This window comes from Tasmannia lanceolata, unplaced genomic scaffold, assembly GCF_043159265.1.
Source record: "Tasmannia lanceolata isolate RefF3 unplaced genomic scaffold, GAP_Taslan_0.1 ptg000011l, whole genome shotgun sequence".
NCBI lineage: Eukaryota > Viridiplantae > Streptophyta > Magnoliopsida > Canellales > Winteraceae > Tasmannia > Tasmannia lanceolata.
The window spans coordinates 10,102,990-10,118,797 of NW_027518688.1; the positions used below are offsets into that span (position 1 = coordinate 10,102,990).

Sequence of the window (15,808 nt, forward strand, 5' to 3'; positions counted from 1 at the left end):
GTTGCAGCCATAGAATGCGCTCGCCCAATGCATTAATGTATCTGAGATGCTATGATGCAAAACCCATGACATGCCAAAGAATTTGATAATCTCTATCCAAATAAAGAAAAAGTACGGGCATAATAAAAGCACATGGTCCAGCGTTTCGATGTCATTGCGGCATAGAAAGCACCAACTAGCAGGCGTATGCACCTCTTCTGTAATCTTTCACATGTATTAATTCACTTATGTGAAACCAACCATGCGAAAGCTGCAATTCGAGGAGGTACAAAAGATAGATATAAGCACTTCGGGTATGAGATACGACAATCCCCCTCACTAAGCTTATGGAAGAATGACTTCACGGTGAAACCCCCTTGCGTATCGGGTGTCCAAATCCATTTATCCGCCTCGATTGTGAAAAATACCATTTGGATAAGATGTTAAGAAGTGCCGTAAAGGATTCAATTTCATTCTCCTTAAGATCCGGGCGAAGCCGGATGTCCCAAAAATTTCCACCTCTTTCACCACCGCGGGATAGATAGTCGAATATTGTTGCTTGCCAATTGGTTGCAAGGCGGAAAATCTCCGGAAAGGCATTGGCCAAAATTGAGTCCCCTATCCATAAGTCACACCAGAATCCCACCGTGTCACCCCTCCCCGCCCTGAATGTTACAAGTGGTCGAATGTGTTCCTAAGTGGAATAAATTGAACGCCATGCTCCAAACCCCTTCCGACCTACCAGAGCACCACATTCCAAATCCCCCCATCCCCTCCCATATTTGTCCCCAATAATATCATGCCATATAGCCTCTTTTTCCACACCAAACCTCCAAATCCACTTGCCCAGTAGAGATTTGTTGCGCAGTCTAATTTTTCCGATGCCAAGCCCGCCACGCCGTTTCGACCTGCAAACTATTTCCCATTTCAGTAAATGCTTTAGTCTCTTCTTTTCCCCCTCTCTATCTTCCCAAAGAAAATCTCTTTGAACGAGTTGGCAGATCTTCGAACGTGCTAAAATACAAATGCTGCAGACCCCACCCAATCCAATATCTCATTAAAATATCGGTCAAACCTCCGGGATGCTTGGTTGAGCCATTAAGCCATCGGATGACGTTTAAAGAGTCCCCTCCCTATTCAAACCTCCAGGGATACTTGACTATTGACGACTGGGAGTTCCGATACGGATGGGAATAGCAGAAATGATAGTGTGAATTTGGATTTGTAAAGGGTGGTGATAAAGAAAGTTCGTTATTAACAAAAACATAGAAATAACTGGTTTATAAATATTCAGACTGCAATTAATTTGGTGGTGGTGTTGATGGTGGGGAAGAAAGCTAACTTTTAATCCATGGCGTCAATGTCTGGGGATTCGGCTCATACTCAATGCGGCATGAGGCTCGATCTTATAATGACTGAAAATTTCTTTGGGAAGTTTTAGGATGTAACCTGTGGAGCAATGAACCCAAATGAATGTCCCGCAAGTAGATAGCAGGGCCACTGGATGAGCTATTCTATGTATATAATGCCTTCATCTGGGTCGTCTTTGTCCCAATCACCATCATCTCGAGATAGATGGGAAATATCAGATTGCACTTCCTCTTGATCTTCAGAAGTGCTCTTTTCATTTTTTAACCTATCCAATATTGCAATCACCTGTGAAAGTAAACATTAGTTAGATTATATTTAAAACATTCAGCCGAAATGATATTCCAAGTCACTAGATCAAAAGGATGCAGAAGGAAAAGAATATCACAAAACGACCAAGGAGAATACAGGGGCCAATAGAGCAAAGAAATAACCACTGATTTCAAATACTTGACGGGCAAGTATTCCTAAACTAGAAGGTGCATATGCTATATACATGAATTCTTCTTTTGTGAGTAAATCGCACGAAGAAAAGTCAGATGCAATCAAAGGACTTCAATCAGTAACTGCAGCAACTACTTAGAAGTGTTAAAACACTAAGATTCACATTTACTTGGACCATCAGACATTAATTACCCATTCTACAATTTGCTTTGGTCTCCTGCATGAGAGCGTGTTCTTGCCGCAATGGGGAACTCATAAATTCGTATCCAAGGTTTTAGGAATGTCAAGTTTCAGGATGATAGGTGTACTTCAAACTTAAGACATACAGTTTTCTGTGGGTATGTCAATGGTAAGACAGAAGCACCTTTACTCATGGGGCAGGTGTATGACTTGGGTGGCAAGCAACCTCATTACTCCTGAATTTGAAGTCACAATTATGGGGACTATCCTCGGGCCCATATTTTAATTTTTACCGGTTTTTAGGTGTCTTTTTCTTTTATGGGTAAGCTGGGGTTTGGCGGGGAGCCCTACTGGTTTTTAGGTGTCTTTTTAAGTCATTTAAGTTATAGAAGGGGTATATAACTCAACTCAACTCAACTAAGCCTCTTTCCCAAACTAGTTGGGGTTGGCTAATGAATCCCTTAGAAAATTTTCATGAAGAAGGTGAAAGGGCCTACCCGGCTCAAATTGACTAAGTCTAATCCTGACACTAGTTGGGTTCGTCTACATAGATCATTTTCTTCCATTCTCTCCTATCCATGGTCATGTTCTCTGTTATGTTCCTAGCCATCAAGTCTTTCCTCACTGTTTCAATCATTTATAGAAGGGGTATCATTCAAAAAAAAGTTATAGAAAGGGTGCCAATATCAATTAAGGTGGGTGCATTAAAGTACTTTTGGGGTGTCCTTATCAAAATTACTAAATATAACAAGTTCGAATTTACTAAATATAGTAAATTTAAATTTACTAAAAATAGTAAGTTTGGGTTTACTATATTCTTTATCAAAATCAGCCCATGTGTGCTTATGGGCCCACTAACTATTTGTTTTGGAATAGGAGTTCTAGTTTGTGGAGATTCCATAATTTACATGTAAATCTCAAGTAAACGGACAACAAAATGGAATAGGTACCCATTTCGTATCAGATTTCAGTCTGGAATTAAGCGTTTCGTGATGAAACGAAACGGAATTGATAGCTGAGATTATTTTACATTATTTTAATTTCGTTAGAACATAGTTAAAAATTATGAAACTGTATTTTTTTTTAAAACATAATTATATATGTATGTTATCTTCTTTTTATGAGTTACTCTTGTCCTATCTGCCGATTATCAGAATCAAAATTTTCGCATCAATTCAAAATTAATTATTTTATTTATTTTTATTAAAATTATGTAAATACAAAGTCATTGATAGAGAGAAACTCCTCATAGCACTTGTATGGAAAAATGATAAATAAGCAATTCTACAACATTAAATGCATCAGTATAACTATGTTTCAACACAAACAGTCATTGATAGAGAGATACTCCTCAGAGCACTAGTATGGAAAGATGATAAATAAGCAATTCTACAACATTAAATGCTTCAGTTCAAAGAAAGTCAAACATATTGAAGGTGACATCATCTATTTTAGAAAAATGAAAATGTCTCCAGCCTGCAAACCCATTCTGCTCCAAGTGTTTGTAAACAAGATCAATTGAGCAATTTTGTTATTATCTATGACTTGTGAACAGTGCCACAAGTGTCGCATGTCGACATGAACACGGAGTGTTGGACACTGGCAACACCCCAAAATGTAGAAACAGAGGCAGGGTTAGAAACAGAAAAAATTTCCAAGAAAATTTTTTGACAAATTTATTTCTTCGGAAATTTTTTCTTTCCATTATTTAAAGGGAAATGATTTTATAATAGTTAATTTAGAGGGATATTATAATAAACTAAAGGTCCCTAAAAGTAAAAAATAAAATAGGGTTGGTTTAAATTATCTTTTTTCGTGTGTCAAAAAAAGTAGGAAATTTTAGAAATATTTTTCCTTTCCAAACTTTAACAGTAAATTTAGATCTTGACTAAACTTCTAAAAAAGTGAGAGCCATTATCAAAAAAAGGCAATGCAGATGCTAATTTCATATCAAAATATTGATGCCATGCAGGGTTTAACTTTATGACATGCTGCAGGTTTGAAATTTTGAGCAACAAAAAAGTTTCAGTAGCAAAAAAACAAGAGTTTCTACTATTATTACAACCCGGTACTATTGCTGTTGGGGAAATAGGCTAAGCGGTGAACGGATTTGAAAACGATGGGAGAAATTAAAATTGATGGGAGGAATACAATTATGATAATAATCAAATTAAGGGCAAGACGCACCACTTAAGGTACTGTCTTTAAGACAGTAGATTCCTCCACAATAGGATAATACCCAAAATGATTTGCAAGTGGCACTTGGAATCTCTGCCCCTAGGATACAATGCCTGACACACTCTTGTAAAATCAACGGTGAATCCGTTGATTCACAATAAATCAATCGCCCAAAAATAACAAGAAAAATAAATAATATTAGTAAGGGTTAAGTCAACAAAAGCACTTAATGGGAAGATAATTAGAGAGAGAGACAACATTATTTCAAAGTGAGTGTACTGTTGGAAAGAGCACTCCCTTTTTAATAAAGTATTTTTTCATACTACTGTTTTGTTTTTCACTCTATTTATAGAGTTATAGAGTCCTCCTAACATCTTTTTTTTTCTCAAAGGGATGTGCCTTTTAAGACACACATTTCCCCCTTTTTCTCCACCAATAGAAGTGTCTTTTAAGACACATCTCTCTCTCATCTTCTTTCATCCAATAGGAGAGATTCTCTCTCCTAATTACCACTAACTAACCCACGTATCTCTTCCTTTCAAATTTTGAAATTGAAAGGTTGGTTATATTTAGTTAGTGGATGGGATTTCTCATCAATCTCAACCATTGGATGAGATTTCTCAAAGTGCATTTGACCACCTAGAAATGAGATTTTATTTATAAGAATATGCACTTAAAATGTTGTCTCTCACAACATTTCTATTGCGAATAATTTATTGGCTAAATTTCCTTTGAACTCTATTCTTGAAAAGTCAAGAAGAGTAGGCTACAACCAATATTATCTCAACTCACCGGTAATAATCCCATATCTCTCAAGGTCTTAAAAAATCCTCTCTCAAATAGAGGTTTAGTAAGAGGGTATGCGCGCTTCCCTTCTCTTACTATTTTCCAAATATGGTATATTTCAAGTTTACTCATATACATCATGGCTTCTTGAGAAAATAAAATATTTCTCAACAAATTTTATTACTCATATCAAATATTTCAATCTCATGGATAATACACTCATACCATAACTTTACCTTTTAGTGACTGTGTCACTGCCACAATCTTAGGAATAATAGCATAATATTTCATTGTTTTTTGAAAAAACAAGAAACAGATTCTCATTCACTTGTAAAAAACCAGATTCACATTTTTGCTCTTGGATTTACTTGAATCCGAATCACTTCTTTCATTTTGGATTTTGAATCCAGATCTCATCTTCTATCTTTTGGATTTACTAAAATCTGAATACCACCTGCAACCTTGGATTTACTCAAATCCAAAAAACTCAAATAATTTCCAAACTATGCATGCTATCTTCTCAAAGTAGATGTAATTCGTATTGAACAATTTTTTTCTTTATATAGCATACTAACAACATGATACACTATAATCATGTATTTTCAAAGAACTCAAATATCCACTTTATGATATAAATCATAAATTCACATTATGATTACCACCAACTCATGTTAATTAAATCATAACACATGAAACACAATATCTACCAATATAGATATAGATATAATTTTCACTCAAATGATTGTCACTCATGATAATCAAATCACATTATCAAAATTATAGAGTTTGGGGCATCATTAAGATATTTTTATCATATTCTACTATTCATGTTGTATTGCTTGCTCATAAATCATAATTATAAAGTAATCTCAATTACCCCCACATTTAATGTATTTAATATCACACAATATAATTCAGAAATTATATTGTTTACTATGATATCTATTAATCTCAAATTCATAGATCATATATATCAGGTATAGCATATCAAATATACCATATAGTTATCAGAGGTATTTATTAATGACAAGAAATATTTAGTAAAACCCATGGTAAATAATTTCTCATAAAATTCTGAATAATTTAAACATTTGTGGGTTAAAAACTCAATTATCTAAGACTCTTACTAATCCAATGAGTTTATTTTCCATGACTAGCTGCGTTTTTTTTTTTTGAAAGATGACAATTTTATTGATACTATGGAAGTTACATTGGGGACTAGAGGTCCCGACTTGTAATACATAGAATCAATTAAGGATGGCCAGGAACATACTCCTAGACCAGCAAAACAAAGGAGTAAATCTACTAATCCTTCCGCTACAGTGAGGACCACCCAACCTTACACTGCCTACCTGCCGGGAACCTAGATTACATCCCTACTATCTAGAGTCACCCCCTATAGTCTTCCCCACTCCCTAAAGAACCAGGCACAACCCCGAAGCTTCTAAAAGGTCAAATCCAACGAAAAGTGCCATATTTGGGGGCCTCTCATGCAAGGCTTTCCTTAAAACAGACTTGTCATCACCAGTTAGATAGTCATTTAGTTTGGTGATCTAGGCAAGCCATCAAAACCAAAAGAGATTCATCCATGCTATGCTGAATTTGGGGCTCTAGCAGATATACAACCCAAGAAATCGAGATCAGGACTTCCATAAGATCACTGGTTACATGTCCTTCCTCCACCATATGGCAGCCTGCCGCCTTCATGTGGAACTGATTTTGTCTCCGTCCAACCCAAAAACCGATCGCTAAAATTCTGGCACAAGCCCAGAATAAAAGAGAAAGGGGAAACTTACTTAGGGAAGCTGATCTTCCCGAATCCACAGGGGAGGCCATTCCTACTTTGCTAAGGATTCTATATTCAAAATGGATAGGGAGGGCCTTTTAATAGCAAAACCAAGGGCTATAGAGCCTTGATGTCTCCAAACCTAGAGAAGAGTGATGTGAGTCGAACAATACACCTCCCTCGCTACCGAAGAAAATACGAATCAATAAATCCAACTACTTTTAATTAACTTAGACTTTTTCAACCCCGGGAACCCCAGCTATAAATTTAGCTATAGATAGGGCCAAACCTAGGGGGTCTGGAGATTAGAAGTCCAACCAATCTGCTAAAAATCTTCTTTGCACCCGGTTTGGAACCCAAGATAGTGCTTAGTTTATTCATAATGAAATGTTCTTGGGAGCTTAACCCCCTGACTGGGAAGATTGAATCTTTGTAAGAACCGCCAGGGGCGCATTTAACAAAAGTCTGCCTGGCGTGTGAAAAATGCCTCCGCCGAATATGAGGGGTAGGTTTCTTGGGATTCACCAACAAACCCAAATAGTCTTCATTCCTCTGTTCAGGTCCCATCATGCCTTTCTCAGGAATATCTAACGGCTCAATCTCAGGCCTCCCGGCAGGAAAATTTGAATTCGACTTTCTAATGGGGCCCAGTGGCTCAACGGGGGTCGCCGGAGGCCGGTCCGCCGATAGGGAGGAACCTAATTCCTGGGTGGCAGATTCATACGTTTCCTTAGAGAGTTCACCCCAATGGGATAGTACTGATCCGAGATTTTGAGCTCTACTCCAGAACTAGGGAAGAGCCATCGAGGGGCTAGAATCTTAGCCGAAACGAAGGTCATACAGTTCTGATGGTTGCCTTCCATCTTGATTTCTACTACCTTACCAAAGAGGCCCCCTAGCGCCTCCACCGTAGAAACAGCCCAGGCATGGAAAGGGATGCCATAAAAACGAACCCAAAGCTCTTCCTCTCCTTGAATAAAATCCTTTTTCCAAGATGGGAGGGAAAGATGGTTGTCCAAGGCCGCCGATCCCTTAGCAAGGATTTGTGAAGCCTGCATTTCTGAATCAAACATAAAAAGAACTTCATCCTTTGTGAGTAAACAAGGGCAATGTAACGACGAGGCTTCCCAGGACACTTGTGCCCATTTCCACAACTCCTACAAGGTCTCATTTTGATTTTTCTTTTTCCCGATCAAGCAGGATCTGAGGGAATCTGTTCGCACATCTACTTCCTTCCCTAAAATGGATAAAATTGGAACCAGTGAGTTGATGTTGCGATAGATTGTACCCGAATCCGGCCAAGGGTTGTTTTCATCATCTTTAGATTGTGCCCTAGAAGATCGAAGAATCCATTTTAATGATGATCTGATCGAGTGACACCAACGACACTCAAGCCGCCATTTATAGTTTAGGTTTGGCACGGGGAGCAAAACCATGCCCCAAAACCTTGGGCCGGTTTAGATCTCCCTGAAGGTATTCCTTTCCTTCCCCAAGAAGGCAGAGAGGAGGGATTGAGTCTAGTCTGAGAGCACCTTCTACATCTAAAACGCCATCCATAGTTATGATATCGACAATCCGGACATTGCCAATCCTCTTCCCCGCTCTTCATCGTCTTCTCTTTTGCAAAATCAATTCCATGACTAGCTGCATTTATAACATCAAGAAACACACGCAAATTGTCAAACTAGAAGTGAATCAAGGACGTCACAAGGCAAGTCAAATGGTATAATTCCCATGTGAATCAGACATCTTATTTATACGAGGACTTACAAAACTCATGCTCTATCTTTTCTTGGTTGAACCCTAAAAAAGGACTTGATGGATCAAGGCCCTAGGATCACCATATTAAGTTGTTTTCAACGGAATTTAACGATATGGATTTAGTTCTCATATGTGTTGTTTTTATTGATCAATTCACCGTGATCTAAATGGATGATCGAGATCATCTCTCAATCTTAGTATTTATTGTTATCAATAGTTACGATCTGATGAGTCTCACGACCATGACTTAAATGAGTATGGTTCAATATGTCTCAATCCGACGAAGGGCATACAAGATTTGAATGAATGGTTAAGATTATATCGATCTGAGAGTTTTCTAATGGAAAAAGCTCATTAAACTATATGATGTGTGACCTCACCATTCTAGTCTAATCTAATTGTTAAGTGAAATTAGCATTCAACTCAACTTTAACAAAGATCTCACTTGATCTTCAATGGATGGTCAAGATCATCTCTAGACCTAAGTTTGTATAGAGTAAAGAAAACACCTATTTTTTGTAAGTAGGTACATACATATGTGCTTGATTACAATGACTGCTTATAAAATCAAGAACATTGATCTTGCAGGCTATCAAGGAGGTGACTATATGGTTTTGGTTTCATCTCTATCGGGCATTTCATATATAAGACAAATGACTAGAAAATTTAACTTTGTTGTAGTTCTTAACCGAACAAATCCTAATGGATTAAGAGCCTAGTATCATCCAGTGAAGGTGTTCTAAAGAGCTTATACCCATATTATGATCTTGGTTAGGGTCAACGTATCAGATCACGTCTCGAGGTTCAATTTGGGGACCAACTTGTGTATTTTAGAAAAGAACATTTTAACCACTAATTTTCAGTGTGATCAAGTGTCATTTTAAAAATTTGCATCTCTTTGTTAAACGGTTGGTATGACTACCATTTATTCAAAAATATAGTTCAAAATTTGAAAAACATAACTGTCAAATAGTGCTTTTTCAATCTAAAATTGGTTTAAAAGTATAAAGAAAAACTTATTCTTCTCTTTTCTTTTGCCTGTCATCTCATAGATCGCCACTGCTCCTCATGGCCGTTCCACATTCCATCGTGGATGGTATCGCTCGGCCCTTCGTATCCGGATTATTGATCCATACACCATCTACAACCACAATGCCAGCAGGTGAACAACCTGATAGGACCTTCGACTCCGCCTCACTAACGGATAATTTCTCTTTCTTTTTTAATATAATTTTCGAACCCTCACTATGATAATGGCACTCTTTTCTGCCCTTCTAATTTCTCTTGTTTAGACCTGATGCAATATGTGTTGCAGGAGAAAAAGAGAGAATTCTTTTTAGAATAGGGAGGTGCATATGTGATTCAACATTATTATGATGACATGGTGAGTGCAACGTGTGCTTAATGACACACATGTCAATAAAAAGGCAAAGAAGAAAAATAAATGGAATTTAAATGCATGTATCTTTTACGCCTACTTATATTCCAAGTATTTTTTTTTTATTCTTGTAGTTATTCATCTCTGTCATGAAGAGACACAACTTTCCTGGATTAATGTAGTGACCAATTGGGAAACTTCACTCCCAAAAAAGGCATCACTTTATGCCATGTCTCCTTACAGTAATTACTCCCACAATCAAGTAGATTTCCAAAGACATGTCTATGGCAAAATACACGCATATGATCTTTTTATCCTTTTTTTTAGTTGGGTTTTCTTGTCTTCCAAAGGCTCATACTAACTTATGTGGCACTCATTTCTCTTGGTCTCTTCCTGTCTCCTAACTTCTGATCTCAACCCTTGCCATTAGATTTCTCAAAATCTATGTGATCCAGGTTGTGATGTGGTACAGTTGTTGGTCCACTCAAGGACTACAATGAGATTTACCACATATAACGGCGTTCATACTACTGCTAATCATCATCATCGAAAGAAGAAGATCATATAAAGAGAGCAAATTGTAAAACAACTTGTATGAAACCCAATGTATTTAATTAATAATATTCTTTATTTGGCTATTTTAAATTCACACAATTCACAAACACATACTCTAATTTAGAAATAGAAATTAAGATGCTCTGGTTATTCATGAAATCACTCTCAACACAGAATTTTTGACTTACATATTGGTCCTCATCAAATTGAATTTCATAGCCGATTTGATCGGGCTAGTCTCCTACTTGGTCATGTTTAATGGTCTTCACTTTCCATCAGTACACATGATCAAACCCACCAAATGGAGAATAATTTAAAGTCACCGCTTGATGCCATCGGAATTGGAATCTATTGTCTTAAAATTGTTGGGAAAATAGGCTAAGCGGTGAACAAATTTGAAAAACGACGGGAGAAATTAAAATTGATGGGAGGAATACAATTATGATAATAATCAAATTAAGGGCAAGGCGCACCACTTAAGGTACCGTCTTTAAGACAGTAGATTCCTCCACAATAGGATAATATCCAAATGATTTGCAGGTGGCTCTTGGAATCTCTGCCTCTGGGATAAAATGCCCGACACTCTTGTAAAATCAACGGCTGCAATCAGTTGATTCACAATAAATCAAACGCCCAAAAATAATAAGAAAAATAAATAATATTGGTAAGGGTTAAGTCAACAAGAGCACTTGATGGGAAGATAATTAGAGAGAGAGAGAGAGAAAGACAGCACTATTTCAAAGTGAGTGTACTGTTGGAAAGAACACTCCCTTTAATAAAGTATTTTTTCATACTACTGTTTTGTTTTTCACTCTATTTATAGAGTTATAGAGTTCTCCCAACATCTTCCCTTTTTTCTCAAAGGTATGTGTCTTTTAAGACACACATTTCTCCATTTTTCTCTACCATTAGATGTGTCTTTTAAGACACATCTCTCTCTCCTCTTCTTTCATCCAATAGGAGATATCCTCTCTCCTAATCACCACTAACTAACCCACGTATCTCTTCCTTTCAAATTTTGAAATTGAAAGGTTGGTTATATTTAGTTATAATGTATCCTTTGGGAGCATAATCTCAACCATTGGATGAGATTTCTCATCAACGGTAAAGATCATCCCATAGAGGAGATCAATTATACAAAAAGGTAATGCTCTTGAGAATTGAACCCATGACCTTTAATATAGAAAATCAAATACTTACCACTATACCCAAATGCCTTTTATGAAAAATCATGCATTATAACTAACTATAACCAACCTTTCAATTTCAAAATTTGAAAGAAAGAGATACGGGGTTAGTTAGTGGTGATTAGGAGAGAGAATCTCTCCTAATAGATGAAAAAAGAGGAGAGAGAGATGTGTCTTAAAAAGACATCTATTGGTGGAGAAAAAGGGGCAAATGTGTGTCTTAAAAGGCACATCCCTTTGAGAAAAAAAGAAGAAGACGCTGGGAGGAATCTATAACTCTGTAAATAGAGTGGAAAAACAAAACAGTAGTATGAAAAAATACTTTATTAAAAAGGGAGTGCTCTTTCCAACAATACATTCACTATGAAATAGTGTTGTCTCTCTCTCTCTCTAATTATCTTCCCATTAAGTGCTCTTGTTGACTCAACCCTTACCAATATTATTTATTTTTCTTGTTATTTTTGGGAGATTGATTTATTGTGAATCAACGGGTTGCAGCCGTTGATTTTACAAGAGTGTGTCGGGCATTGTATCCTAGGGGCAGAGATTCCAAGAGCCACCTACAAATCATTTTGGATATTATCCTACTGTGGAGGAATCTACTGTCTTAAAGACAGTACCTTAAGTGGTGTGCCTTGCCCTTAATTTGATTATTATCATAATTGTATTCCTCCCATCAATTGCAATGTCAAAGTTGCAGAGTAAGAATGTTGTAGAGTTGTAGTAGTTGAAGTTGTAATCTCATTCCTCCGGTCAAAGTTAAAGTTGCTTTTTACTTTCTGCATCTTGTTGTATGCAAGAGGAAAAGTTATTGGTAAAGAAATATTTTTACTTTTTACGTAACTGACGAGAAAAAGGAGGGTGGACATGTCTAAACTCGTGTCCACACCCATGTCCATGTTGACAAGGGTCTATGCTGAAAATATGAAGTGTCCACGAATCATAGGTTTTTATTGAGACAACTATAGATTCATTGGAGACAATTTGACCTCTATAACTTTGAAAATGCCTTGAGTTTATGTGAAGCATTTTTCGGCAAAATTATGAAACTCATGACCAGGGTAACTAGAAACAAGACCCCTTTTGTCCCACAGCCTGGGTAGTAAAACCTTGTTCAGGGGCTTGCTTCAACCTCCAAACACTAAAACTAGTGTTCTGTTCGACTTGGATATCCCACTGAACAATTAGCTATGATCTCACTAAGTTGGGTAATTGTTCACAATCATTTTTGTACAAATCCTTGTGTAAATTTTATACAAATTTCTCTTAGAAATAAGCGAGACCTATTTGAAATCTGCATGTATGTTAGTTGCTCATACAACTTTTTTAATGGCAACAATTTATTAGAAAAATGAAAAGGACCGGGTCCTGGCCAAAGAATCGGAAGGCTTAGTGTAGTAGGAATGGTGTGTGTGGTAGTTTTCTAAATAAGCCAAGGGAAATAGTTTGTAACATCATAAGGTAATTAGTAGAGGGATACTATAGTAATAAGATAGTGAGTTGTGGGAAAATATAGTGAGGTTTCTTGTAATGAAAAGTGTGGGAGGGGGAGAATCGGTTGGGAGAAGTAGGCCACACATGCCAAGTGGCACTTGGTTGGGGACCACACATGACAACTAGCAATCAACCACTCATGGGGGAAGTTTGGCACCACATAAAGGGAGCAAGGATGGGACCACCTTGAAGACATGGAATCATGCCAGGTGTCAACTTCTGAGCAAGGAGACCACTTTGGCCATGGGGGACCACCACATTGGGTGCATAGCTTGCTGCCATGAGGCGTGCCACATCAGCTAGCCAGATGGCTATGACCTGGCCTTGCTGGCAAAACTTGGAAGCAACTTGAAGGCCACCCTCCCTCTATAAATAGAGGTGAGGGACCTTTTTTAACTCAGTTTTGGAGAGTGAAGAGAAAACGAGAGTGAAAGAGAGTGAGTTCTCTGGTTTCTTTGTAGCTGTGCTCCATGGATTCTTTGCCGCCATATGCCGAATCCATATTGACATGCCTCCACATGCGAATCGAACATGAATTCGCGTCGGACACACCCGGATTCTTTTCATAGCCGTGTCCGGTACGAATCCTGTTTTTTCAGGTGAATCCAACCCATCGTTGTCTCTTTTAAAATGTGAATCTTACATACTTTCCCTTTAAACGTGTTTTCTTGTTAAATCTTTTATAGAACCTGTAATCTTCTAATAAAATCCATAGCGCCTCGACCCTCGACCTTGGAACATTGACCCCCCTTCCTCCTTTGACTCTCTCAATAAAAAACTCAAGCGCCTCGGTCTTTCACCCTCAAATTTTTCACGTATATATATATATATGGAGCTGATTTTTTGTACACGCCCTATCTATGTAAGGGCCTTTCAAATGAATGCTTTGGATCATCCTAACAATGTGGGCCCACATGTGTTTGGGCCCTCAAGCTCATATAAGCTATATGAGCTTCAAGCTCACAATCATTTTCCTCATATATATATATATATATATATTTAAATTTTATTTTATTTAAAAACTACTGAATCCACAAATTCTACTTTTTGGGGCTGGCCAAATCCGACACAGTAAATTATTAATTTTTAAAATTTTATTTTATTTAAAAATAACCGAATCCACAAAACCTACTTTTTGGGGTTTGCTGAAAAGACACCTCGAGCCCGTGTCAGATACCGACACTTGAATCTGAATCCATGCAACACAGGCACACAGCTTTGTAGTAGTGAGAAGAGTGAGAGGGGGGATTCGAATGAAGAGTTGAGAAATAGCCCCTTGGAAGTGTAAGGTACCTCTTCTCTCCTTTCAGTTGTATCTTCTGTTGAAACGAATTCCCCTTTGAACCTTTTCATTCCAGTTAGTTTTCTGCTACTTCTTTAAGTCCAGTTTTATTTTTATTTTATTTTTCCCTCTAGTTTGAACTGGTAGAGTTTTATTATTCATGGTCTATCATTACTCATTTCATTTTCCTGAATTCACTCTGTTTGAACAAATTACTGCAAAGCATCTAGCTACATCCTTTGCCGTCAGTTACTTAGGACAGAGAGGTGTCGCCTCTGATCTCTCTCTCTCTCTCTCTCTCTCTCTCTCTCTCTCTCTCTCTCTCTCTCTCTCTCTCTCTCTCTCTCTCTCTCTCCATGAAAACACTAGTAACCGAGTACATCTTTAATCTTTAGATCTGGCTTATTAGGGTGAGTAACTGAGAATTCATTTCGAAACTCCAATTTTGGAATGTCGAATGTCTTCCATTTCTTTAAGTGCCTTTGAGTCTGGAAGTGAGCAGAAAGAATTCATCTTCTATTAGTTTTTTTATTCTTCTTCAATAACTCCTTTTCTTTTCAGCTAACATCAGATCCACAAGCTGCTACCAACCATTCCAAACCTCTTTGATTCCACCCTATAGCCAAATTAGTGCAGAAAGATACTAGTTCTGCACCGAACATTCACAAATCCAATCGATCTTGAAAGGTTTTTTTTTTTTTTGCCGACCACCCACTAGGAGTCAGATCCATGAGTTTCTTTGAAATTTTCTACCTTTGGATTATTGTCTCCACTTAACACAATATTCTGTTACATTCTAGTGTCAAAATTCAAACTCGGAAGGTGAAGTTTTCCTCTCGGTAATTATCCATTGCTGATTTGGTTAGCAAGTATGAGCTCACTGATTTTCATCTCTTGATTGTGAGCTCCACTGCCTTGGTTCACATCACAAAAGAGTGAAGTTGAATGCCTGAGATGGTAGGAAATAAGCCGAACAGAAAAAAAATGAGCAACAAAAACCCTCGAGGGGAAAAATCAATGTCTATAAAGCTAATCTATCCACCCGGAAATGAGTTTAGACACGTCCACCCTCCTCTTCCTCGTTTGTTATGCAAACAGTAAAAAGGTTCCCATGCAAATAACTTTTAATCCTACATATAGAAAGATGCAGAAAGTAAAAAAGTTAACTTTGACTGAAGGAATGAGATTGCAACTTTAACTGCTGCAACTCTGCAGCATCCTTGCTCTACAGCTTTGACTGTTGCAACAATACCAGGTTATAATAATAGCATAAAATCACTTATTTTTTTGCTACAGAAACTTTTTTGTTGATCAAAAAGTTCAAACCTACAGCTCGTCGTAGAGTTAAACCCAGTAGGACATCAATATTTTGATATGAAAATAAGACCTACATTGGCTTGTTTCGATAAAGGCACTCCTCACTTTTTTAA

The 15,808-nt window shown here is 37.4% G+C and overlaps 1 protein-coding gene across 2 annotated transcripts in view; it reads right to left on the bottom strand.

Annotated features, from left to right (window-relative positions):
* LOC143886143 (ribosome-binding factor A family protein) overlaps nt 1-15,808 on the bottom strand; it is a 53,943-nt gene that overhangs the window by 16,886 nt on the left and 21,249 nt on the right. Inside the window, exon 3 of one of the 2 annotated variants that reach the window (XM_077390100.1) lies at nt 1,322-1,635. In XM_077390100.1, coding sequence (XP_077246215.1) covers nt 1,489-1,635 — 147 coding nt within the window. In that variant the 3' untranslated portion in view covers nt 1,322-1,488. The remainder of the gene's footprint in view (nt 1-1,321; nt 1,636-15,808) is intronic. The other variant, XM_077390099.1, reaches the window with a different exon arrangement.